The following is a 27,551-nucleotide window of genomic DNA, read 5'->3' on the forward strand; positions in this document are numbered from 1 at the left end:
ACGTAGTAGTCCAGATGTGGTCTCACCTGTACCTTGTACAGTTACAGCATAACCCAGGGGATGCAGATTGATCTGATGTAAATTGGGCGGCACGGATTCGTGGGCCGAAATGGCCTGTTACCATGTTTTATGCATAAATGACACAAAAATCGACCATATTCTCAAGTTACTTTTTAATCTATCCCAATTACCTTACTAGGGCATTTTAAGCTTTAATTGCAGTCGATGAGGGATCCAGCAAATGTTTCATCACACTGTTAGTGTTTTTTTGGGTCTGTGATGATCATAACATGGTGCTGTCCTCTGGCAATCCTTGCTTCCGCACCAGAGCAGTTTAATTACACAGGGATTAGCCTGTTCTATTCATTGACTCAAGGTACTAGTCACTTTTCACTCCTGGGGTTCCAGTAGTTTAAATAATAAGATGCATGAGGACTAGAATTGTTTACAAATCTGATATCCTAACTGGTACATGGACGAGCTTTTATGAAGCAAGTCCCACTGAGTCCATGCTATAACTCCATAACTGCCCTCCTCCTCATACATAACTGTTCCCATTGATCTTTAGTTTGGATCTGTCTTTGCTGCTTCTCTTCCTTATCTGAGCCGTGCGTGCGTGCGTCTATGTAGACAGAATATATATTTTCATTTCCTTTTCTAGTTTCTCTGTATTTTCCTTTGATTACTGGGTTTTTTCATGCTTATTTCATCTCTTTGCCATTTTATCTCACTTTACATTCTCATTCTCTGTCCGAACATAAGAATATCAAGAGCAGGTGTAAGAGGGGTCCATTCAATGCAAAACATTGTCACTCCGTAGCACCATGGCTGATTCAATCCCAGCTGAGAATAAGGTAATTATGGAACGTAGAATTACCCAAAAGAAATGGGTTTGAGAGGCATTGGAAATTATAACAGGAAATTATGTGGAGCAGGTTAGTGAAGGGAGAACTTGAAAATGCCTCAGCATTTTCAGGGAACTAAAACTAATGTGAGGAAATATCTTTCATGGTTATCTTTGACTTATTGCCGCTCAGCAGAAGAATTTTCAGCAGATGAGATGTTGGACAATTGAATCATTGTTCCTCATTTCTACGTGCACTCAAGGTAGAATTTACATTTGGTCTTGTAGTTATTACCAGTGCATTTTATCAGCTCAGTTTCACAAGAGGTTAATTGACCCAAGTGCTGAGTAGTTGTGGTCTCTCAGGAAGTTCTGGGTGTTTGTATTAAGCCCAAAACTAGAAGTGACATTAGTTGCAGAAATGTGTGGAAACTGTACTGGCCCAGTGCAATTCCGAGGCTATAGGCGAACATGTACAAAGCTTCTCAGGCTGAGTTTATGTAAACACAAAGTAGGTTGCACATCAAATACTACAAAACTTCAGTCAAGCTGAGGTTATGGGCAAAAGTTTCAGTGTTGTAGTGTGCATTTTTGGGTAATGTATATGCCATCTTGCTTCCAAGTAGCATTGGATCCTAATCTACAGAGTTGTTGCCAGTTGCGCTGCCGGCCATATTGGTGTGGGCAGAGGGCTTGCACACCTGATGTTCCCCACATTAGCTGCTAATTGATTTCTACAGCCTGTTGCTGTAATTCTAAAAGTGGTTACCAGTTCAAAACTGATTTCAAGTTGCTTGAGGTAGCAATGACTGATGAACACATTATTGACGTCCTCTCTCCTACGGTGACCAGTCTCTTACAGATGCAGAAGGCAAGACTGAAAAAGGTTAGAGGGAATGCAGATGTTATCAAGGGAAGGAAGAGGGTGAAGAGAAAGAACCTCTCCAGGGTATTTAAAAAAGGCAGGAGAAATGAGATTGTAGATGGTAAGATTCGAAGCAAAAAACAATCTGTCAGAAAACTCCAGCATCAGTGAAGAAAATTTGATGTTTTGCATTGAAACCCTGCAAGATTGAGAATTAAAAGCATACACTTTAGGTGTCAGGATTAAATAGGACATGCTATACAATATGACCGCTCATTGGATGAGGTAATGCTATGAATGTATGGTATGAGTGGAACAAAATCTGCAGATACTGTGATTATAATTAATGCACAAAATGTTGGAGAAACTCAGCACATCCCATGGAGTCCATAGGAGGCAAAGATACTGATTGATACAGATTGGGAGGTGAGAGTGCAGGGTAGAGTCGGATGCAGGTGGGATGTAGCACTTTAAGATTCATTCACTGACCTTGATTGGCAAGCATCTGAGGTCATTGTACTGCTTGCAAAACTGCATTCAGTTCCTCTGAGCATTGACCTTAATAGCCATCTTCTTTTGCTGCCGTCCTAATCCCCAAGGATACAGTAAGTCTCTCCTTCCATTCATCTCCCCCAGCAAGGTCTCAAGTGAAATGGAAACATTTTAGTATTTCTCTATCTGATTCCAAGAATGTTTAATGTCTGTTAGATCAGAATAGTAACGACTCCATCACCTACTCCATATGTAGTCCTTTTCCCATTTCATTTGTGTGGATTAGTTATGTGGGGCTGATCACTCAGTATTGCCCTGGAGTAAAGATGTGTAGTCACTTAAAAGTGCAGTTATTGCTGGATCATGCTGGAATCAACATGCAGTATTAGCTTACCATGTCACCAACAAGTTGAGAGCCTATCGCACCCCCCCCCCCACCTCCCCCAGACGGCCCAACTATGTATGGATTGGATTGGACGTGAGTAAAGCCACAAGCATTTGGGCTTAGATTGGCCCCCAAACTTCTGCAGTGAGTTCTGGACACAGACAGCCCCCAATTACATTGAGGGAGGTTAGTGTAGAAATAGTAGGTGCTTTGTTGGAGATATTTAAAATGTTATTATTAATGGGAATGGTGCCAGAGGATTGGAGGGTAGCTCATGTAGTTCCATTATTTAAAAAAAAAAGTGCTAGGAGTAAATCTAGGCCTTTTAAGTTTGACATCAGCAATGGGCAAGTTCATGGAAAGTATTCTTAGAGATGGCATATATAAATATTTGGATAGGCAGGGTTTGATTAGAATCAGTCAACGTGGATTTGTGACACACCTTTGAATTTTTTGAGGAGGTTACTAGGAAAGTTGATGAGGCTAAGGCAGTGGATGTTGTATATATGGACTTTAGGAAGGCCTTGGATAAGGTTCCTCAGGGAAGATTAGTTAGGAAGATTCAACCAGTAAGTATTAACAATGAAGTAGTAAAATGGATTCAACAGTGGCTGAATGGGAGATGGCAGGGAGTAGGGGTAGATAACTGTTTGTCAGATTGGAAGCTGGTGACTAGTGGTGTGCCTCAGGGTTCAGTATTGGGTCCATTACAATCTGCTTCCACCACTCTCTCAGACACAATAACATTCCCCACCCTCCACCACCTCAGACCAGGAAGATGGATAATTTACTTAAATTCATGCCTTCTGAATATAAACATTTCTGCCAGTGGAAATAATTTCTCCTAATCTCTTTCAAAACACTGTGGTTTTTAATATCTCCATTTTTTTTTTTTTTAATTCCCTCAACATTCCGTGCTCTAATGAAAATAATTCAAGCTTCTCCATGTAACTGAAGTCCCTTGTTCCTCAGTGCCATGGTTGCAGATTCTGCTCCACATCTTTTTTTTGGAATATTTTATTTCTGATTTTCATAGACTTATGAAAATCCAAACAAACAAAACAATCCCTTTCAGTCATATAGCATACAGAGTCTGTATTAATTCCCCTTCTTTCCCCCCCCCCCCCATTCCCCAATACAACTGAGAATACGGTCATATAAATTATACAGATACAAATACCGGTGGGGTCAATGACCCCTACAGAAACCTAGGAAAAAGCCAAGGGAAAAAAACAATAAATAACAAAAGTTAAGAAATAAAAAAGAAATGATTTTTTTTAAAAACCAACACGTCATCTGCATCGTGTCCTACTTCCTCAATCCCATTTCCGTGCTGGGTCGGATTGTTACAGTACCCATATTACGAAGGGGGAGCTAGTTCTATTTGCTTACCGATTTATTTAAAATAGGTTTACCACACTCTAATGAATGTGCCATACTTCCTCCTTAGATTGTACATGATTTTCTCCAAGGGATTGCAACTCTGCATTTCCATATTCCATCATGTGGTCTTTAATTGGGGATCAGACTGCCATGTAACTGCTATACACTTCCTGACTACCGACAAGGCGACCTTCACAAACTGCATTTGGACCATCTAAAACTCATGACCCCAATGTCCCCCAGAAGGTACACTTCTGGATCCTGTGAAAAATACGCTTCTGCAATTTCTTTTCCCCAGAATGTCCCCTAGGACCGCCCAGAGAGATCTCACCCTTGTACGTAGCCAGGTGGAGTGGACAAAGGTTCCAAACTCTACTCCGCACCGAAATCTCTGACTTTCATTGATGTAATTGTTGTGGTGTGAGGTACAGCTGGTGCAAGAAATTGTAATGCACCAACCTGTATCTGGCCTTGATGACTTCAGTCATGCTGTCCAGACACTGGTCTTGCCATCACCCTTCATTAATTGCTGTGCACAAGTCCGACTCCCAACTCTCCACTGACCTGTGTAAGCCTGGCTTTGGGCCCTCACTTTGGAATATGTAATACATCTTAGAGATAAATTTACATACATTCCCCTTTCGAATTAGAATCTCCATATCCACCACAATCAGGTGGATTGGCCCCAAATAAATGGCCCCAATTTTTCTCAACATCTTTCTCAGATTTTATCTTTCACTTCAGAATATTGAATAATTTGTGGTATCTAAAGAAAAGACCCATTAACAGGTTGATAAGGGCTCGTTGGCCTTCATAAATCAAAGTGAGCATCAGAATTGGGATGTTATGATGAAGTTGTATAAGACATTGGTGAGGCCAAATTTGGAGGATTGTGTGCAGTTTTAGTCACCTAACTACAGAAACTGAGTTACAGGGAAAGGCTAAACAGGTTAAGACTTCATTCCCTGAACCCTAGAAGAATGAAGGGAGTTTTGATAGAGGTAGACAAAATTATGAGGGGTATAGGAAGAGTCAATTCAAGCAGGCTCATTCCTGCTTGAGGTTAGGTAAAACAAGAACTAGGGTGAAAGTGAAATGTTTAAAAGGAACAATGGGAGGGGCATATTCATGTAAAGAGTGGTGAAAATGAGGAATGAGCCGCTCAATTTAAAATAAATATGGATAGGAGGGTATGACAATAAGACATAGGAGCAGAAACAGACTGTTCAGCCTATTGAGTCTGCCCCACTATCAATAATGAGCTGATCTCTTTTCAAAGAGTGGTGAAAATGAGGAATGAGCCGCTCAATTTAAAATAAATATGGATAGGAGGGTATGACAATAAGACATAGGAGCAGAAACAGACTGTTCAGCCTATTGAGTCTGCCCCACTATCAATAATGAGCTGATCTCTTTTCCCCACTGCATGGCCTTCTCCCCATAACCTTTGATGCCCTAGTTAATCAAGAACCTATCAATCCCTGCCTTAAATGCACCTAATAACCTGGTCTCCACAGCAGCCTGAGCAAAAAACTCCAGAGATATAGCACCCTTTGGCTGAAGGGTGATGGTCTGGGTACAGGTCATTAGAATGAAGCAGCATAATAGATGGGCCAAAGGGCTTGTTTCTGTGCTATAGTGCTCTATGGTCCTAACAGCATCATTGAAATCTTGGCTCATGTTCTATGCTGTTGTTATGTTTATTTCTCTTCCTTGCTGACCAAGCCCTGCAACAAGATGTTATTTTTCCTGCAGAATCTCTGGGCATTTCCCTACTTCCCTCAGCGATATGTTGTCCTTCTGCAAACATCTGTTGTGCTCCCTCAGTAGTCCGATAAAATTCCACCTGTCTTGACGTTTCAATCGATTGTTTGGATTTCTGTGACAACCTGCGGGTGTCCTGGCCGGCTGCATCGCAGTGTGGTACGGCTGCTGCAGAGAAATGGATCGGAGGTCGTATCACAGGGCCATAAGAGTGGCATAGAGGATCACTGGAGTCTCCCACCACCCACACCCACCACCCACCACCCACACTCACTCCCATACTCAGTGTATGTGTGTTTGCATATTTATTGTTTTTATGTGTTATCTTTGATTGTGTGTTTTTCACCAAGCCCTGGAGAACGTTGTTTCATTGGGTTGTACTTGTGCAATCAGATCACAATAAACTAGACTTGACAACAATCCCTTGCGTTAATGTTGCCCCCCCTTCCCCCACCCACTAATGAAGTTGCATGGGTTTTCTTTGATACTTGGGGAGTTTTCATTGTTAAGTTTCAAACAGCCTATTTTTCCCAACTAAAGCTTGATCCTCCAAATTTGTTTTTTTTTACTTGCAGGTGCCTTCAGGAAGATTCATCCTCCTGTTCAGTGATCAATGTCTTGTGGATCAAATTAACTAATAGCATTTTCTTGGTGCCCCAGCAGATTAATGAGCCATCTGTAACATTAGAGAGACCTGAGCAACGAGCTAAACCTACTCAACTGTCAACAACTTCGCCCTGTCACAGGTACCATGGATTCTTCAGTCAATAACCACTCTTGTGTACAAGTCATTTTAAATGATACAGCATGGTTGAAGGCCCTTCTGGCCCATGATGCCAGTGCTGACCAACTACACCCAATTTACCTACCAACTCCAAACTAACATCAGAAGTAAACCCCCACACGGGGAGAATGTGCAAACTCCTTGCAGCTAGTGCCAGATTAGAACCCAGGTTGCTGGTGTTGTAATAATGTTGCACTAACCCCCACCCTAAAATGCCCTGTCTTAACCAAATTCTTTACTTAATTTGCTCCAATGTGTTAATTTCAATCGTCTAGACCCTGAGCTCCGGAATTCTTTCCTAACATTTCTCTCTTTCTTCTCCACAAAGAAGGAATTTTAAACCCTTTTAACATTGCATGCCAGCAAATGCAAATCTTTTTTTCTTTATCTCTTTGGCCAAGTTTTAGGGCTCAGGCCCGAAAAGTCATTTTATATTATCTTTACCTCCTACGGATATTATGAGATCTCCTGAATTGCTCCAGCTTTTCTGTGTTCTTACTGCAATCATAGTGTTTTAGACATCCAGCACTGTTAATATGTCTATTTTCGCCACATTAACCTACACCCTGGTACGTTTTGAAGAGTGGGCGGAAGCTAGAGCCCCCGGAGGAAAGCCCATGCACACACATTGATAACGTATAAACTCCTTATAGACAGTGTCGGATTCAAACCCAGGTCCTGTCCCGATCGCTGGCACTGTAAAGGCATTGCACTAACCACTACACCAACCGTGGCATCGTAACCGCTATGCCAACCATGCTGCCCTGTTTGTAGGCTTTCATGTTTTAGTCTGGTCAAACTTTGTTTACCTGTTCTAATATTTTATGGGGATCAACACCAAATATTGTTTAATATAATGACTGTGAAGTGCTTTATTACGTTTTACATTAAATGGTTTGTAAAATGTTAAAAATGTTATATAAATGTAAATTGTTGCTTTAACTAGTAATGGATATTTCACCGGAGAAATAACAAATATGGAAGTAAAAATAACTATGGAAATAAGGCACAACTCGTATGAAAACCTGTCAGTTACTAATCATCGAAATTGATTAGAAAGTAATTTAGGCTAGCACCATTCTTGCATCAGTGGATGGAACCTCTTGTTGCCTTCCTCCTGCTCATGAAGTCGGGACTCTGTTTAGCTCTTGAATGAGGTTAGTTTCTTTTTTTAACTTTTTTTTAAAACTTTATTTAAAAGAATTTAAACATCTTACAAAATTTTTTTTTCTGTTATGTTTGATTTTTTTTTAAACCCCGCCCACCCTCCCACCCCTTCAGCCAGCCCCCTTAAGGGGAACTAAATATAAAGATAATACAGTGATTATAAAGAATATTTCAAAGTATTACTAAATTCATATACTCAAAATAAGAAGACCACATTTTAACAAAAAACAAATAATTATCGTGTAGATTACATAATTTTTTCCATAATAAGACAAGTTCTCAACTCATTATGCCAGCATGTTGTATTAACCTCCACATTATCCTTCCAAGTAATACCTACACATTTTTGTGCTACAGATAACACTAAACATACAAATGCAATTTGAAATTTATCCAACCTTAATCCTTTCAAAGAAGCCATATATCCCAACAAAAAAATTTATGGGTCTAACAGTAGTTTAATCGTAAATTATTTTTCCAAAACCAATATAATTCCTTCCCAAAATGGGTGTACTTTAAAACAAGACCAAACAGCATGTAAAAAAAATTTACAGTACATAGTCCACGTCTAAAACAAGAATCCAAATTACTGAATCCGTATTTTTTCAATTTCTCTGGAGTCAAAAATAACTGATGTAAAATAATTATAATTAACCATTCCGTAATGTACATTCATTACTTTAGTTACACTATCAGAACATATAACCTCTCAATTATCTTCCGGAAAAATATAAGTTAAATCACTTTCCCATTTAAGCCTAGATTTCTCCCATTCTGGTTTATCCATTCTATCCTATAACAATTGGTACATGTCTGAAATATAACCTACCTAAGGTACAGAAGAAATCAAAGACTCAAATTTTGTCAACATGGGTAAATTCATCTCTTTATCATAATTATCTTTAATCAAAGCTCTGAGTTGATAATACACAAACAGAGAATTTATAGATATATCAAATTTCTCCTTTCAATTGAATAAAAGAAAGAAAATGACCCTCTTCAAAACAGTTCTGAATTATCTTTATGGCCTGAGAATTCCATCTCTTTAAATGATTATTAAAAATTGAAAAAGGAATAAGCTGGTTATGATATAACGGGTTTTGAATTGGTAATTTACCCTTTGATCCTAAAACCTTGTTTCTTTTAACCCATATCCTTAACAAATGTTTTAATACCGGCATATCACATTCCCGCAATAAATCCACATTCCATTTAAATATAAACTGATGTATCTCAACTTCAGATATGCAAACCATTTCCACCTTAGCCCAACTTGGAGGTTGGTCCACATCATCAATCTGCTAACAAATTTCAACTGAGCTGCATCATAATAATTTTGAAAGTGAGGTAACTACAATCCACCTAAAGCATATTTCCATGTAAGTTTATGTAAAGCTACTCGGGCTAATTTTCCTTTCCATAAAAACTCCCGCAATGCCCTATTCAGGTCCTGAAAAAAAAGCCCTTTAAAAGTGAACATGGTATAGACTGAAACAAATATTGAATTTGAGGAAAAATATTTATTTTAACACAATTTACTTGATCAATTAATGTTAACAGGAAATCTTTCCATTTAATCAAATCCATTTTAATCCTTTTTAATAAAGGGACATAATTTAATTTATATAGAGACTGGTAGTCTGCATTTACTACCACTCCCAAATATTTAATTATATCTGACCACTTCAATTTTATAATACTTCTATATTCTGAATAATCTCTATCCCCAACTGGCAATATTTCAGTCTTATCCCAATTTACTTTATATCCAGATAGCTCTCCAAATTTTAACAATCTTGTAAATATTTCAATGACTGTTCCAGTTCTGTCAAATATACTAGCACGTCGTCCGCAAATAAATTAATCTTGTATTCATCCTTCCCAATTTTCATTCCTTTAATCTTATCATTCTGTATTATTGTCTGAATTAATGGTTCAATAGCCAATGCAAATAAAGCTGGTGACAATGGACAACCTTGTCGAGTCAAACGCATTAAATTAAATTATAAGGAAATTTGACCATTTGTCACCACCCTAGCAGTTGGATTTGTATATAAGGCCTTAACCCAGCCTATAAAATAGGGGCCAAAATTAAACTTCTCTAACCCCTTAAACAAAAAATTTCACTCGACCCTATCAAAGGCTTTTTTCGCATCCAACGCAACCACCATTGGATGGTTGGGTTGCTGTTTAAATTCATTGACTAATGTTATCAATCTCAGAATATTATCAGACATTTCTATTTTTAATAAAACCTGTTTGATCTATAGGTATCAACTGGGCTAAATATTTGGCAAGTCTATTCGCTAACAACTTCGCTATAATTTTATAATCTACATTTAATAAAGAAATAGGTCTATACGAAGATACTTTCAATGGGTCCCTAGCTTTCTTAGGAATCACAGTAATTATAGCACTTAAACAAGATTCCAGAAACAACTGCTCCTCTGTTACTTGCTGCAACACATCTCCAAATATAGAGGATAAATCTTCATAAAATACTTTATAAAATTCAACAGAAAATCCATCATCTCCTGGCGACTTTCCATTTAATTGCCATCACTTTATGAGCTCGCTCACCCAGACCGTATTAATGTTGCTTAGATCGATTAAAGTAGATGCTCATACTGATGTTTGTAAAGTACTATAACATAATTTCAACTTCATTAAAGCAGCTTTTTTTTTATCTTCTGTAACATCTTTCTGAAATTCCCTTTCCAATTCAGCAATTTATTTCTCTAATATTAAGCTTTCCGCCACATATTGCTTTTTAACTTTCGTAGTATAACTAATAATTTGTCCTCGTAAATATGCTTTCAAAACATCCCACAATACAAAATTACTACGTACTGAAATGACATTCTCAGCCAAAACAAAGTAATCTGCTCCTTAACAAAAGTAATAAACTCTGCTTTCTTTCATAGCATTGTATCTATAAGACAATTGTACTACTTCTGAACCTGCACAGGAAAAAAATAACACAGAATGATGCGATATAACCAGACTTTTCTTCTCAACTTGTAATACTCTACCTTGCAGATGTGCCGAAACAAAAAAAATCTATTCTAGAAAAGGAATCGTGTTTAGAGGAATAAAAGGAAAAGTCTTTCTCTGTAGGGTTTACTCTCCTCCAAACATCAACCAGATTCAAATCATTCATCAAAGCTCCTATTTGTATCACCACCTTTGATTTCCTTATACTTTTCGGAGATCTATCCAATAAAGGATCCAAAACTCAATTAAAATCTCCCCAACCAAAATATTACTAAGCAATAAAAAAGCCTCCGACATAAACCGTTCATCATCAACATTAGGTGCATAAATATTTAACAAAGTCCATGATTCAGCAAAAAATTTACAATTAATCATCAAAACCCTCTCAGCATTTCCCTCAAACGATTCCAATTCAAACGGTAATTTCTTATGAATTAAAATCACTACACCCTTTGCTTTAGAATTAAAAGAAGAAAAAAATACATGGCCAACCCACTCTCTCTTCAATTTCAAATGTTCTTTTTCAGTCAAATGTGTTTCTTGCAAAAAAGCAATATCAACTTTCATTTTTTCTTATATAAGCCAAAACTCATTTATGTTTAATTGGGTTATTCAAACCCTGAACATTAAAAGTTGCAAAATTCAAATTAGACATATCTTAATCTAATACTATATTCCACTACTATAAAATAATGCTCCCCTTCTAATTCCCTTCATATTCTAACCCCCCCCTTATATAAATATTCCCAAAAAAAGAAAAAAAATCTAACAATCCCCAAAACAAACTACTAAAAAAAGTAGTAGCCCCCTAAAAATCTGGGTGTGGTAAAACCCACCAGTGGTGATGACTAAAGGTCTCAGTGTCATCCACCACCCCCACCCCCCACCAACCCCAGTCAAACTTCCACAAAGTACTGAAACAAAAATAATCAACCTAATGATTCCAGTCCCAATGATTGTTCTGGATCTTCAATATCAAGAAGACTTTGTGTCAATTCAGCTTTCTTCCCATCCTCCCATTTCCATGACTCTTTACCCTTCTCTTCGGTGACATTGATGATGATCATCCATTTCCTCGTAAATCTGGCAATGAATTAGCAAAAATTAATGCATCGTAATCACTTTCAAAGAATTGAGATTGAAAGTTCCCATAAAAAAAACTTACAACACAGCCAGATAACGAAAGGCAAATTTATATCCCTTTCGCCACAATACTTCTTCAGCTGAATTAAATTCTTGGTGCCTTCTAATAATTTCTTGACTCAAATCTACATTAAAAAAAAGACCTTGTTATTCTGGACCATCATTGGAGCCTGATTCTGCTGTGCTTTCTGCACCACCATTCGCAATATCATTTCTCTGGTCCTGGTATTTCAAACAGCGAATCAAAACTGCTCATGGTGGTTGGCCTGGAAACCGTTTCTTCCTTAGTGCTCGATCTAACTCCAGAACACCTGGAAAAAATTCCTTGCCAAACACTTCAGGAATCCATTTTTTTTTTAAACTTTACCAGATCAGAACCTTCTATATTTTCTGGAAGACCTATTTTTACGTCATTTCTTCGACCCTGATTTTCTAATGAATCAATCTTCTTCAATAATTCCTTCTTCTGAATCCCCCAATCCATGAACGAGTCCTCCACTTTTTCCATTTTTTCTCTATTATGCTCCACTTGGTTCTTATATTCAAAAAAAGCTTCTTCAATCTTTTTAAAGTTATCTTGTACAGTGTCCACTGATTTTATACATCTACTAACATCACTTTTAACTACATTAATATCTTGCTTCATACAAGTCATTTCTTCACATATAGTAGTCATTTTAGTTTTCACTTCCATAAATCCTTGAGTTATTGGAGTAGACATCTGTATTGACATATTTTCCATTGATGAGCAATCCCTTCCAAAATTGTGAACACAGAATCCAGTCCAGGTTCCATCACCTCCCTTTGAGGCCTACCTTCTCTGGTCTCAGTCCCCATTTCTTCCTGTGTAAGTTCCTGTCATGTTGATCTTTCTTCCTCCCCTAACATCATAGGTCCTCTTCCAGTGCAGCTGTGGGTCTGGACGCCTGTCGACAGCGTGCCGACCTAGTCAGCCCACTGCCGTTCGGGCTCCCCCACAGCCCACACCTTGTTCAGTAGTTCCTGGACCCGCGACGCTCCGCGCATGCTCGGCAAAGTCACCGACCGCGCAGGTACATCTTCCAATGCTACACTGTGCGCTCCCAGGCAATATTGCAGGTTCATGGGTCTGTCTTCACTCGGCCGATCCGCCTGCTCCCCTGAACTCACAGGGGTGCGAGCCAGGGCCGGCCGAGCCTGTCACTGAGCCGGCGCCATCTTGCGATTGTGTGATCGGCGCCGGCGAAATACTCAACCGAGCAGTTGAGGCTTGGGGACTCCAGTCAACAACTTTGTGGCTTCAACTTGGTAAATACGCCTCTGTTCTTCAACACTTTTGTAAGGTAATTTCCTTTGCAATTGAGCTTTTGATTTTTTCACATTTGCAGCCATTGCAATCCTCCAATATTCCAAAGTCTGTAAATATTATTTTTAACCACTTTTACAAATTTTAAATTCTGATATTTAGAAGTCTAACTGGGGGAATTTGGAACCACACATCTTCCCAGTATGCCATCTTGCCACGCCCCCCCAATGAGGTTAGTTTCTGCAGCAAGAAAAATTAGGCAAGTTTCTGCAGCTCGCTCCACAGTAGACACAATATCACAGGCTCTCCCCTCAGCCCTGGATCACCTAGAAAGCAGCAACTCATTCATACGGCTGCTCTTCATAGACTACAACGCAGCCTTTAACACCATTACTCCTTCAATGCTGGTGAACAAGCTCCAAACCGTGGGCCTCTGCACCCCATTCAGCAACTGGATCCTTGACTTCCTCATAGGAAGACTGCAGTCAGTACGAATTGGAAACAACGACTCCTCCTCACTTACGGTCAACACGCGCACACCTCAAGATTCGTGCTACACCTATTGATCTACTCATTATGCACCATGACAGTGTGGCCGGGCACAATTCCAATGCAGACTACAATTTTGCTGATGACATCAAGGTTGTTGGCAGAATTACAAACGGCAAAGAGGAAATGTACAGGATGGAGATAGGGAGATAGATCAGCTAGTTGAGTGGTGACACATCAACAACCTTGCACTCAATGTTAGCAAAGCCAAGGAGATGATTGTGGGCTTCAGGAGAGCATGGACCAGTCAACTTCAAGGGCTCAGCAGTGGAGAGCGTCATGAACTTCAAATTCCTGGGTGTCCTGGATACAATCATGAAGAAGGCTCACCAGTGGAGATTCGATAGGTCATCAAAGACTCCCGAAAACCTGTGCAGGTGTATTGTGAAGAGCATTCTGGCTGGTTGCTTCACTGTCTAGTCCAGAGGTGCCAATGCTCAGGACTCAGGGAAAAAATACTCTAGAGTGATGTTAACTCAGCCTGTGACATCAAAAGGCACCAGTCTTCACTTCATCAAGGACATTTACAAGAGGCAGTGTCTTGAGAAAGCAGCCTCTATCCTCGACGACCTCCACCACCCAGGCCATGCCCTCTTCGCTCTCCTACCATAGGAAAAAGGTACAAGAACCTGAAGACTGGCACTCAGCGGCACAAGGACAGTTTCTTCCCTGCTGCCGTCAGATTCCTGAATGAACAAGGAACCACAGTCACTGCCTTACTTGGAGTTTTTTCTTGAACTATTTTAATTTGTTTTGTAAGGTAGTTTATATAAATGTTTACACTGTGACGCTACTGCAAAACAATGAATTTTGTGACCTGTTCATGACAATAAAATCTGATTCTGAAGTGGGTGTGTAATGTACAATATACAAGCAGGCGCTTGGCTGAAATTACCCTTTTCATAGTGCCAAGAATTTCCAGGCTAAGGTATTTTGGGTGGCAGCAAGTGTGGGCAGGTGTCTGAAGAAAGTGGACTCTGGTTTGGCAAAGCTGCTCCAGAGACCTTGGCACCGTGTACTATTTTTGTAGGAAACTGGGAGGTTATCTCAATGCAGTCTTTCCAATGCCAGAAATCAATCCCCAAGGATCTGGACTGAATGAGGCAAATGACAGCAACATAATACATATCTTCTTTGGCTTGGCTTCGCGGACGAAGATTTATGGAGGGGGTAAAAAGTCCACGTCAGCTGCAGGCTCGTTTGTGGCTGACCAGTCCGATGCGGGACAGGCAGACACGATTGCAGCGGTTGCAAGGGAAAATTGGTTGGTTGGGGTTGGGTGTTGGGTTTTTCCTCCTTTGCCTTTTGTCAGTGAGGTGGGCTCTGCGGTCTTCTTCAAAGGAGGCTGCTGCCCGCCAAACTGTGAGGCGCCAAGATGCACGGTTTGAGGCGTTATCAGCCCACTGGCGGTGGTCAATGTGGCAGGCACCAAGAGATTTCTTTAGGCAGTCCTTGTACCTTTTCTTTGGTGCACCTCTGTCACGGTGGCCAGTGGAGAGCTCGCCATATAACACGATCTTGGGAAGGCGATGGTCCTCCATTCTGGAGACGTGACCCATCCAGCGCAGCTGGATCTTCAGCAGCGTGGACTCGATGCTGTCGACCTGTGTGATTGGAAACAGCGACTGATCCTAATCCTCATCTTCAAACAACCGATATTGCTAGATTCAATCACTATTCACATCATCTCTGCTGAATGGAGCTCATACCAAATATTTATGTCCTCCATCATGTTCACTCACTGCTTTTGCTGCTGGAAAGCGGCTTGTACACCCTGCCAATCATTAATGTACTGCCCCAAACCATTGTGCAGCAATAACACAGTTCCTCGCTCCTACGGGTAAATCACAGTCCAGCAACAACTAACATTCATGCAAAGAAGGAAACATTGTTTACCACAATTGGTACAACCAGAGGATTCAAAGGAAGTTCACTTGGATGATTCCAGGAACGAAAGGGTTTGTCCTACAAGGAGCATCTGACAGTTCTTGGCCTGTATTCATTGGAACTTGGGGGAATGAGGGGGGGATCTCATTGAAACATTTTGAATGTTGAAAGGCATGGACAGAATAGAGGTGGAAATGTTGTTTCCCATGGTGGGAAAGTCTTGAACAAGAGGTCACAACTTCAGGATTGAAGGCTGACCACTTAGAGATGCACAGGAATCTCTTCAGCCAGAGGGTGGAAAATCTGAGGAATTTGTTGCCACATGCAATTGTGCATGAATAAGGCAGAGATTGACAGATTCTTGTTTAGCCAGGGTATCAAAGGTTATGGGAGAAGGCTGGGTAGTGGAGCTGAGTGGGAGAATGGATCAGCTCATGATTGAATGGCAGGACAGACTCGATGGGCTGAATAGCCTATTTCTGCTCCTATGTCTTATGGTCATAACCATTGCTAAACTACTGTCAGTGGGAGAAATGAAACCTGAGAAAATAAATGTAACCCCATGGTTCATTCACCTATTTACATCCAATTTCCTCCTTTATCCCACAGTTTTCTTCTTTTACTTTCCCTTTTCCCATCCCAACACGCCACAACCATATATTTGGGCCTTCTCCTTTTTACGACTAAGACCTGAAAACTGTCAGAAGATTAGTAAAGCAGAGGCGCCGAGTGCACCATCAATTACTTCTCACTGTTGCAGACGCTGGCTCACGATTTAGAAATTAGGTCGCAATAGGGTCTTTGAACAGTGAGTCTCCAGCCACAAGTATCCGGTAGTTATCGCCAATCTGTGTTGCTCAGTGGATAGTGATGACGTTCTGAGTACCAGGAAATCTTCAGTCATCAACTGGACAGCACTTGTCATCATTTTACACCTAACAGAAAGGGTTGCATGAAAGCTGCTTTATTCCTTTCCACTCCGTGCATTTAAAGACAATATCAACTCCAATTAAACTCACAGAAAGTGCCAAGCAAACATCTAATGGAACATTTGGCACAGAAAGTCCATAACTTTGACCTTGGATGAAGATCAGAGCATGTCTGAATCATATCCACACACGGAGACTTGATGCACAAATGGAAAAATGAAAGTTTCTGCAGTGTGCAGTTCTAGTCATCAAGAGCAGACTGTAAATGGAATACTAGATGATTCATTGCCCAAACCACAAGCCTGGTGAAGTATTCTGTCACTTCTGATAACCCTTTGGACTCTGCGTCCCTGTTTTCAGAGATGACTAACAAGAGTATATACTCCTTGTCCCTGTTTTCAGGGACCATCAATAAGAGCATGTACACAGGGTTCTTGTTTTCAGGGACCACCAATAGAAGCATGTACACTGTGTCCCTGTTTTCAGGGACCACCAACAACTGCATATATTCTGAGTCCTGGTTTTCCAGGACTTGTTTTATACCCAACCACCACCTGGTTCGTCTTGGTGTTCGTACTGTAAAGGTTTACTCATGGACCCAGACCAGAATATGGTATATATTATGAAAAATTTTAAATGGCCAGAATCTAAAGGGTTAAACCTACAAATGCAAAATTTCAATGATTGTTCTACAGCTCTGCCACCTAAAGTAAGATTTCAAAGATTGCTAAACCAAAGGAAGTATAGGAGCCTGCTGTCCATGGGGAAGGTTACAAAGATTGTGTTTCTAATGAGGATTCAGAATTAGCATGGCTATCAGAAGACCTGCTTCCAACATTTAAGGAGTTTGCCTGCAATTGCATAAACCTTCTGCTCCAGGCTTTATGAAGAGCTTGACCTACACCAACATTGAAAAGGTAGACAATTCCACTTGGATTCAAACTGGTGCCTCGGCTTTTGTTACAGCCCCCTCGGCTCTTATTACAGCCCAGCTCCAAACTCCCAAAGTCCAGCTGCTGCAGTGTAAGCTCGGCTTGCTGCCATGCAAGTCACCTGTCATCGTGGCTCTGGATACCATTTTCAAAAGGCCAGGTATTATGTCAGAGTACCCTGGTAATCTGACCTTGGACAAATTCACTCCATTCTCCACTGCAGGAAAGTGACAGGGGCTCCATAGATCACTAACAATTAAGATTTTTCTTTCTGAACACCTTTGGGTGTATTTTATGGATTTTGATCATAAAAATCACCTCAGAATTTTCTGAACACTACTGATTTTTAGATGTAACCGATTTTTGTGATTTCCTGTCATTTTTTAATATGCTTCAAGTCGACAAAACCAGTAAGTGTCATTGAAAATTCATTTACTACATTTGCACTTGGACTTCTTCCCAGCTGATCTGGGAGCAGGCCCAATGACTAACATGATGAAAGGTTTAACAGGACATTGCAACCACTGAAAACTGGTATCAGGGCAACTGAAATCCATCAGTGCTGGCCGACGATTGTAGGACACTGACATGAGAGCCATCAGATGCTGAGTACAAATGAAAATCAGTGGCAAAACATTTTTAGATCAGTTGAACTAACGCAATGTGTCAGCATTATTTAGTGATTAATACATACTAAATTCAATAAAATGTAATATTTCTCCAACTTCATACATGATGCAACAAATCTGAAATTATCTTTGTGTTCCATTTGAAGTTGTCTATCATAATCCCCAATTTCTTTTCAGGGAACAAACCTTTTGGTGGGGTGGGTGGTGGGGGGGAACTGTGGTCCATTCTCCTTTCTTGGGATTACAGCCCTGCCACTCCATCACTGCCCTTGGTATCATCTGTCACTTATTCCAATAATTAAAGTCTAAAAGTGAAATAGATGCCAGAGATTTCAGTGAAAATGGGAATTGTGGGATATCCTCAGGAAGCATGGAGAGAGGCTGAGTTAACATTTCAGACCAATAATTTTTCTCTCTCTCCAGATGTTGTTTGTTCCTGCTCATTGTTTTCAGTTTTTAGAACTGGGTTCTGGATTTTGAGGCGCAGAGCTCACTGTTGTCTCCAAGGCAATCTTCACATCTGTCGCAGTCAAGAACATCAGGGCAGGCAAGCACAGGTGGAAGATGAGTGCTCAGGGATTACACAAAGTTAATTAAGATTCAAGATTCTTTTATTATCATGTAATAATACGGAAAATTTAATACTGCATGAAATTTTCTTTTGCCAGCTGTGAGACAGCCAGATTCACCATTAATGTTGTCTGGCGCCCCTTACTGTAAGAGAAAGAGAAGCAAAAGGAAGTCCCTTCAGGCACTGAGTGTCCTAGGAAAACTCAACACAGTCAGCATCGGGCATCGAGATTGAACCTGGTGCATTCGAGCAGTGAGGCAACAATTCCACCAATGCGCTGCACAGCTCTCTTGATGCCATTTCATCAAAACTGGAAAAAAATGTTGGAACACATATCTGCAGATTCTTTGGTTGTTGTCGTCTAATTGGTAATTGATCCATCAGGACCGTGACCTTGTGTGGGACGTTAAAAATTATTAGAGGTTTAATTTTTTTAAAAAAATTAAATTTAGACATACAGCATGGTAACAAGCCATTTTGGCGCACGAGATGATGCCACCCAATTTACACCCCATTAACCTACACCCCATTAACCTACACCCCTGGTATGCTTTGAACAGTGGGAGGAAACTGGAGCCCCAGGGAAAGCCCACACAGAGAACGCACAAACTCCTTACAGACATCGTGGGATTCGAACTCTGGTCCATTCCCAATCCGTGGTGCTGTAAAGGTGTTGTGCCAACTGTGTTTCCCATCTTCACTTGCTCTACTGAGTAATGCCGGCATTCTCTTGAGTGGACCAAGGAGTGGAATTCCATCTTGTGTGGCTGCATGCCTGTCATTATCAGTCACTGTGTGTGTGTGTGTGTGTGTGTGTGTGTGTGTGTGTGTGTGTGTGTGTGTGTGTGTGTGTGTGTGTGTGTGTGTGTGTGTGTGTGTGTGTGTGTGTGTGTGTGTGTGTGTGGATTTGCATACTTTTATCCAGCCTGATCAGCCAATCCTGGATGTCTTGTATGTCTCATTGGCAAATAAGTCTGAGCGTTACTGTGGAGAGGTGGCATTGTGAACACTGCTGGAATCCAAGCATTGATGTAGAATGTACTGTGTATGCCCATACACCTATTGGATATTAAGAGGGGATTATTTCACAGTTGCTTTCCATTCAAGAGTTAACATGTACTGCTCCAGTACAACTGCAACCCCAGACCTATGGTGAAGATTGTATTGTTGGTAGCCATCATTGTTGGTTTCCAAAGCCAATTGCTCGCAGCATTCATTGTCTCTGTGAGCAAATGAAATGTACTTGCTTCTATTTAAACAGACAAAAAAAAACACAGAAGGATATTACAACCATCATGAATCCATTCTGGAATTCTTTTGACCCCAGTCATGACTGATAATGCTGTATTTCCAGCAAAGAGTAATGTGACAGTTGTAGCTGGAGCAGATGTTATGTTACTGAAGTACATTCATCTAACCCATGGTTCTTCATTGAAGTTGAAGTCAGAGAACCTGTACATAAACACTCCAGAATTATATGACTTCCTGCAGAGCCCTCATCTCCACCTCCGTGCCAGTTCCAGGCTTTCCTTGAATTCTCATCTTGAACTATCCTCAGTACTCTAGCCTCCACAACTCTTTGGGGCAAAGAATTCCAGAGATTCACAACCCTTTCAAGAAGTTCCTACACACTTCTGTTTAAAATATCAGTCCCCTAATCTTGTACCTGTGTCCCCTCAGTCAGGTTTCTCCCACTAGTGGAAATTCCCCCTGGTTGTGGGTAGAAATTCACATAAAAGTACAGTCAATCTGAAGAGCTAGTCAGTCAAAGATCTGAATATAATGGAGCAATTGCAAATATTATGGTGTAGCGGGCCGAGCAAGTGCGCAGCATGGTGTTGCGAACCGTCGTCGGCATGGTTCTGCAGGCTGTGGAACAAATAAACAGGTGAATAGTCACCTAACAGAGCAGTACTGCGTGCTGGATAATGGCGCAATGTCCTGCTGAGTATTCTGCCAGAAGGTGCAGAACACTCAATAGCGTCAATTTAAACCTGCCGGTCCCGTGGATCAAAACCATTCCTGTAACAATGTCCTGCCTTGTCCTGTGGAGCCCGGGACATGCAGGGTATAAAAGAAGATTGTAAAACCTGAATAAAGTCAGTCTTGAGTTGACTAATCTGGCACGTGTGTGTGTATTACTTTAGTAGCTCTACCGTAGTAGCCGCTACAATATCGTGGTATATTATAAATGCCTTTGATATGAGTTGCTACAGACTGGGGAAAAAAACTGGGCAAGAAGTAGGTGAATGACTTCCCAGCACTGTTGCAGCTAACACTGCAGGGTACCCGACACAAATATGAGCCTACTCTTAGAGATGAGTTCAACTTGGATAGGTATCCAGATACAGACCAGTAACCATTTTACAAGAGAAGATTTGAATTGCCTGTGAATCAGAGGTTTGAAATGGATTCATCAAGTATTTATCTGGAGTTCTTTGTGTAGACAGATTTTGTAAGGAGTCATACTCAGATCGTACAGGCAATGTGAAGATAGACTATTTTCAGAAATGTTCTGTAGTGCCCAGATATTGTCTAGATTGCAAGGTAATATTTGTGCCAGGTAATATTGAGAAGAATTACTGTCAATATATGCAGTCTTTCAGGACAGCAGAACACCACCAAGGGCACTATTATGGATGTGGTCAACATGACAATTTCAGAACTGTGGAGGAACTCCGTGTCAGTGGAGCCAAAGGGATGCTTGGGGTTTGGATCAAGAGCCTACATCAGGAATGAGGGAGTGGGGAGAAGAAGACCGTAGGTGTGAGTTTGAACCTGGTGGGTGATGGGTGGAAGTGAAAGAAAAGAAAAAAAGAATATGCATATCCTGCTAGGTGGGGGATGATTCAAGATTCAATTTATTGTCATGTAATAAAGACAGTTCAATATTATATGGAATTTGTTTTCATCTGCTGTAAGGCAGACAGATTCACCATTGGTGGAAATTGTCTGAAGCAGCTCTTACAGTCAGAGAAAGAGAAGCAAAAGAGAGTCCCCCTCAGAGTCACCATGACCGTGCATTTGCATCCAGCGCTGCTGCAGCCCCCACAGCCAGAGTCCAGTCCAAATCTTTTCCCCATATCCCTTAATTCTTTTTTAATGTAAAAATCTAAGTGGTGCTCAACCTTTTTCTTTCCACTCATATACCACCTTAAGTAATCCTTTACTAATCAAAGAGCATCGATGGCATTACTTAAAATAGTATATGAGTGGAAAGAAAAAGGTTGAGAACCACTGAAATAGATCTTTCAACGGTTCATGAGATTCAATGGTATCAAGCATTTATTACTTCCCCCATACCATCTGGACTCCAACAGTGCAGTGGAAAGTTCTGTATATATTTTGAAGGAAGTCTCAAACTGACAAGTTTTCCATTGGTGATTTTGCTTTGATGAATGTCTAACCTTTTTAAAAAAAATTTTTTATTTTTCACACTATGAACCATATCAATCAAAATACACACAAACATTTCCCTCTTGAATATACATAGTGGCATTTTCTCCCCTTTTTTCCCCATTCCTTCCCTCCCCCCTCCAAACCCATTAAACGTTCAACATATACAATACAATAAAACCATTAAACAATGCAATCACACAATGAAAATAAACAAGAAAATTGTGTCATCTACTTTTACACACTATTTCAGGTCATTTTGTCTTCTTCTCATTTTATCATTTTGGGGGGTGAAGGTCCGCGGTAGGCCTTCTCTGTTGTGTTCCATGTACAGATCCCAAATTTGTTCAAATAATGTGACTTTATTTTTTTTATTATATGTTATTTTTTTCCAATGGAATACATTTATTCATTTCTATGTACCATTGCTGTACTCTCAGGCTCTCTTCTGATTTCCAAGTTGACATTATACATTTTTTTGCTACAGCTAAGGCTATCATAATAAATCTTTTTTGTGCTTCATCCAGTTTAAGACCTAATTCTTTACTTCTTATATTACTTAGAATAAAGATCTCTGGATTTTTTGGTATGTTGCTTTTTGTGATTTTATTTAATACCTGATTTAGATCTTCCCAAAACTTTTCCACTTTCTCACATGCCCAAATTGCATGTACTGTTGTTCCCGTTTCCTTCTTACAGTGAAAACATCTATCTGATACTGTTGGGTCCCATTTATTTAACTTTTGGGGCGTAATATATAGCCTGTGTAACCAATTATATTACCTCATGTTTATTATATTTTTCATAGTTCCAGAGCATAACTTTTTCCATATTTCATTTTTCATCTTTATGTTTAAATCTTTTTCCATTTTTGTTTGGGCTTATACCTTATTTCATCAGACAAATGTCTAACTTCTTGTTTAAATATTCTGCAAGAGGACTTTCTCCACCTAACTTGTTGTTCCATCTACAACTTTGAACAACTTGAGGTTTGTGCAGCCTTGATTAGATGGAAGGGTGGCGGTTGAAAGAACAATCATTATTCACATCCCAAAAACTTTTTTGGAAGGACAGAAAAATCATTTGGAGAACATGAGAATTTTGAGACTGATGAGGAAGTATGATTTTTGAGATAGCTGAGAGACAGGACACATCTGCAATTTGAAATGATATTTAGCAAAGGTTTGAGGGAAATGTCACAAGTATACACCTTAACTAGAGAATTAGAGCAGGTAGACATCCTGAACAGATTGAAGGAAAATGGAAAGCTGTTTCCCCCAATAAGTGGATGTAGGACCAATTAGAGACAAGGAAACAGAGGTCAACAATGAGCTGAAGCATCTGCATCTTAGAAACCCACATTACAGACTGAAAAGGAAAGTGTTGTAGCGGCGGCTACTCTGCTCCTGTAATAACGCAACCAGACGGGTTGAGCTCAGTGAGCAGACTAGTTTATTGCAGGCTGCTGGGCTACACTTATACTCCCAGTCTGGACCTGGCTGAGAACCGCACTGGAGGGAGCTGACGTGGTCCCCAAGTGCGGGTTTCTGAGCCCCGAACTGAAAGGAAGGGAAACCTCCCCGACGGCGCCATTTTGGCTGGCTACCCCGCCGCATGGCTTACAAGCGGGGCTGGTTCACCGCCACAGTGTTTTATATTTGTGAAAAAATGTTTTCAACATTTTCTGCAAGAAAGAATTATGGTTTATTTGTTTGAGTATCTAAGTAAGTTTCAGTAATGGTGAGAGAAAAGAGACCTAACTAGAATCAAAGGGGTAACTTACAGGCTGATCATTGGTTGGTTTACTCCTTGAATCCTTTTTATAGAATGGGACAATGTGAGCAATCCACCAATCCTCTGGCACCATCCCTGTCACTAATGACATTTTTAATTTTTCTGTCAGAGCCCCTGCTATTTCTACACTGAATTCCCTCAAAGTCCTAGGGAATATCCTGTCAGTTCCTGGGCCCTTGTCCACCTTTATATTTCTTAAAAGCTCTAGAACTTCCTCCTCTTCAACCATCACAGTTTCCATAACTTCCCTACTTGTTTCCCTTACCTTACACAATTCAATATTTTTCATCTTAACAAATACTGAAGAAAATAAATGGCTCAAAATCTCCCCCATGTCTTTTGGTTCCACACATAGGTGACCACTCTGCTTCTCTAAGGGACCAATTTTATCCCTCAGTATCCTCTTGTGTTAATTTAACTGTAGAAACCCTTTGGATTTATTTTTGCCTTAAGCAACCTCGTATCTTTTTAGCTTTTCTAATTTCTTTCTTCAGATTCTTTTTACATTCTTTATATTTCTCGAGCGCCTCATTTTCTCCATGCTGCCTTTATTTACTGTAGGCATCTCTCTTTTTCCAAACCAAGTTTCCAATTTCCCTTGAAAACCATGGCTCCCTCAGTCTTTTAACCATTCCATTCAACCTAACAGGAACATAAAGATTCTGTACCCTCAAAATTTCACCCTTAAATGACCTCCATTTCCCCATTACATCCATCCCATAAAACAAATCATCCCAATCCACTCCTTTTAAATCCTTCCTCATTCCCTCAAAGATAGCCTTTCTCCAATCAAAAATCTGATGGCATAGGAGAAGAAACTGTCCTTGTGCCGCTGGGTGCTCATCTTCAGGCTCCTGTACCTCCTTCCTGATGGTAGCAGTGTGAGATGGAATTTGTCAGTCCTGATTTTGATATTTAACCATGCTATTGAAATTGTCCATCAATAATGAAAAATAACATTTATATTCTTCAAAGTACACATTAATTCAGTGAGAAGATAAAATCTGAGATGCAATTTGGAAGCAAAGTCCTGACATTTGTTTAACTGTACATTCTTATCCATGCAGGTTGTCAACAGAAGAAAGAAGTTTACAATTCACAGTACAAAATTTACCATTAGTAGATCAACAAAACCAATCAGGATTCGAGCCCATTAACTACAGCCAGCTTCATAGATTAATAACAGACTTTAACAGAAGCCCAAATAAATATGAAGATATTTCTCAACATACCCAGGACCCAACTTGCACTGCAGGATGTCATCCTGAAAGGGGACCAGAAAACCAGATGTGTCTGGGCCTTGACAGGGACATTAAAAGTACATCATGGAGTGAATTATCTCAGAACTTGGAAACCCTGCCTTGTGACACAACAGAGTCTGCAAACAGGCCATGCCTAACCAGGGCCAAATCAAACCCATTTACTGACACAAGTCAGGATTCTGACACTTTAAAGGCACCAGATGAAATGAACAATGTGGGTTCTTTAGAATTGCTGAGTATCCTTTTTAAAGATTCTCCCTCAATCAAATGCAATAGCTTACCAGCAGTTGGGAATACCTGGGATCCCTGTCATTGGGAAGACAATGTCAATATTCTTGAAAACCCAGGGAGTAGATCTGTCATGCACCTCAGTTCCCAGGCCACATTCCCAACCACCTATTTCACTGAAGATCCTTATTTTTCCCCTCCTGGCTCTGCACAGAGCCAATTATCTGAGGAGAATATATTCTCCTGTCCAGATTTGCCCTGCCAACATCTGGATAATTTGCTCTTGAACAAGTGCCAGTCTGAGAATGATTATAGTGAATTGCCACCCTGCCCAAGGTACTTTGAACCCATTCAGACCCAGCCCACGGAGGAAAGATGGAATCATCTCAGCTTTGCGGAAACAGAAGTGGTGAAAGAAAATAGTAAGTATAGAAGATAATCACAAGGTGGTGAAGTTTGATGCAGAGAAAATGACCATGTAGTGTGGTGGGAAATTGTTCCAATATCTTCCAGAGAAGGAATCCCAATCCAGTCTGACTCGATGTGGTTTCTCAACTGCCTTTTGAGGAAACTGATTATTTGTATCAAAACAGTGCAACGCTGTGATAACAAGTAATTGAAATCTCAATTATAACTTAATGGAAGGTGCCTATTCCAGTAGGAATGCTGCTCTGTGTTTGTTTTGGTGGGTGGGGTAGATGAGGAATTGCAACAAACCTTTCATGGGTATGGTCTTGCCATCGCTATCTCTACCCTGGTGGTGCAGCAACCAAATTCTTGGTGAGGACCACAGACATTATGTCTGTCATTTATTTTGTGTAATTGGTGACCGGATACACAAAACACTACAGCTGACCTACTGATTGAAGACATCCGATTTACAAACAACCCATAGTTACATCCCAGCAAACTGACCAGAAGTAGAATGGCATCAACTTCTGTTTCGAGCATGGTTGAGTCTAATTTAAATTAAATTATTTTTCTTAAACAGTGCTTGCAAAATCCCATTTCATCAGAAATTGATTATTTTGTTTCAACTGAATATTAACCAAATTGCAAATACAAATATAACTGACCCCTCAGACCCCAAATACCCACCATCAACGACCTTCCAGAAGCAGTCAACACTATGACCTGATCCATGGAGCCCACCAGAACATCTGATGCCACCACCTGACCCATGAACCCTCACAAACGCATCCATTTACCTCCAGGACCCATCCAGAACAAGTCATCCATTTAAAAAAATGAGGCAGACACACTGGGTTGCAAGTAACATGGTTTGAAGTCCCCTCCCAGCATAGTCCTGGCAAATGTCCAAGTCATTGAAAACTTGAATACAAGACTGACAAATTTAAAGTAAGACTCATCTTTGAAACTATGCTGGGACTCTGCTGTGAGCTCTGGGAGGGAGGGGGAAGGAGCAAGTGAAAGGGAGGGGAGGGGGAGAGGAGGGAGAAGGAGCGAAAGGGAGGGGGAAGGAGCGAAGCTGCAAGAGGGCAGTGGGGTCACTGTCTGGGGTACTGCCATTGCCCAGCATCACGAGGGAGTAGCCATCTTTCCATCATCTTCTCCTGTGAGTGTTAACTTTTAATCATGATCTTACGTCTGTATGTAGATGCTTTTATTATTATGTATAGTCCTGTATTAGCCTGTCCCGCATCGGACGTCAGCCACAAACGACCCTGCAGCTGACGTGGACATTACCCCTCCATTAATCTTCATCCGCGAAGCCAAGCCAAAGATGAAGTCCTGTATTATTATTATTATTATGTATTATTATGTTTAAGATCTTTTAGTTTATTGGGAACTGTTTTATATCCATATAAATGTGCCTTTTCCGACCGCCATACAAATTCAAATTAAAGACAGACCTAGGTAACGGAACTTGTTTTTAAACCGAAGGCTGCCTGTATTCCTACCAAAATTTTTTAAAAGCCTTTCCTACCTCGTAACCCTCTATTTTTCCTTCATCCACTTACCTTCCTAAGAGTCTCTTAAATGCCCCTAATGTTTCAGCCTCCAACACCACACTTGGCAAGACAGTCCAGGCATCCACAACTCTGTCTTTAAAAAGAAAACATCCCTAATGTCTCCACTAAACTTTGTTCCCTTTACTTTGTATGGATATCCTCTGGTGTTTGCTACTCCTGCCCTGGGAAATAAAACTGCATTGGCAGTCTACCTTATCTATGCCTATCAGAATGTTGTAGACCTCTATTAAGTCTCATCTCATCCTGCACTCCAAAGAGAAAAGCTCTAGCACTG

At 40.4% G+C, this 27,551-nt stretch overlaps 1 protein-coding gene across 12 annotated transcripts in view; it reads left to right on the top strand.

Moving 5' to 3' along the window:
* Positions 1 to 27,551, top strand: part of LOC138765124 (tyrosine-protein phosphatase non-receptor type 22-like) — a 104,441-nt gene that overhangs the window by 52,178 nt on the left and 24,712 nt on the right. For 11 of the 12 annotated variants that reach the window (XR_011358488.1, XM_069941903.1, XM_069941900.1 and 8 more), the window contains 2 exons: positions 6,394 to 6,479; positions 24,861 to 25,705. Coding sequence is in view for 11 of the 12 variants with exons in the window: in XM_069941903.1 (XP_069798004.1) it covers positions 6,394 to 6,479; positions 24,861 to 25,705 (931 nt within the window). In the remaining variant the exon portion in view is untranslated. The remainder of the gene's footprint in view (positions 1 to 6,393; positions 6,480 to 24,860; positions 25,706 to 27,551) is intronic. The other variant, XM_069941897.1, reaches the window with a different exon arrangement.

Source organism: Narcine bancroftii, chromosome 5, assembly GCF_036971445.1.
Source record: "Narcine bancroftii isolate sNarBan1 chromosome 5, sNarBan1.hap1, whole genome shotgun sequence".
In the NCBI taxonomy this organism is placed as follows: domain Eukaryota; kingdom Metazoa; phylum Chordata; class Chondrichthyes; order Torpediniformes; family Narcinidae; genus Narcine; species Narcine bancroftii.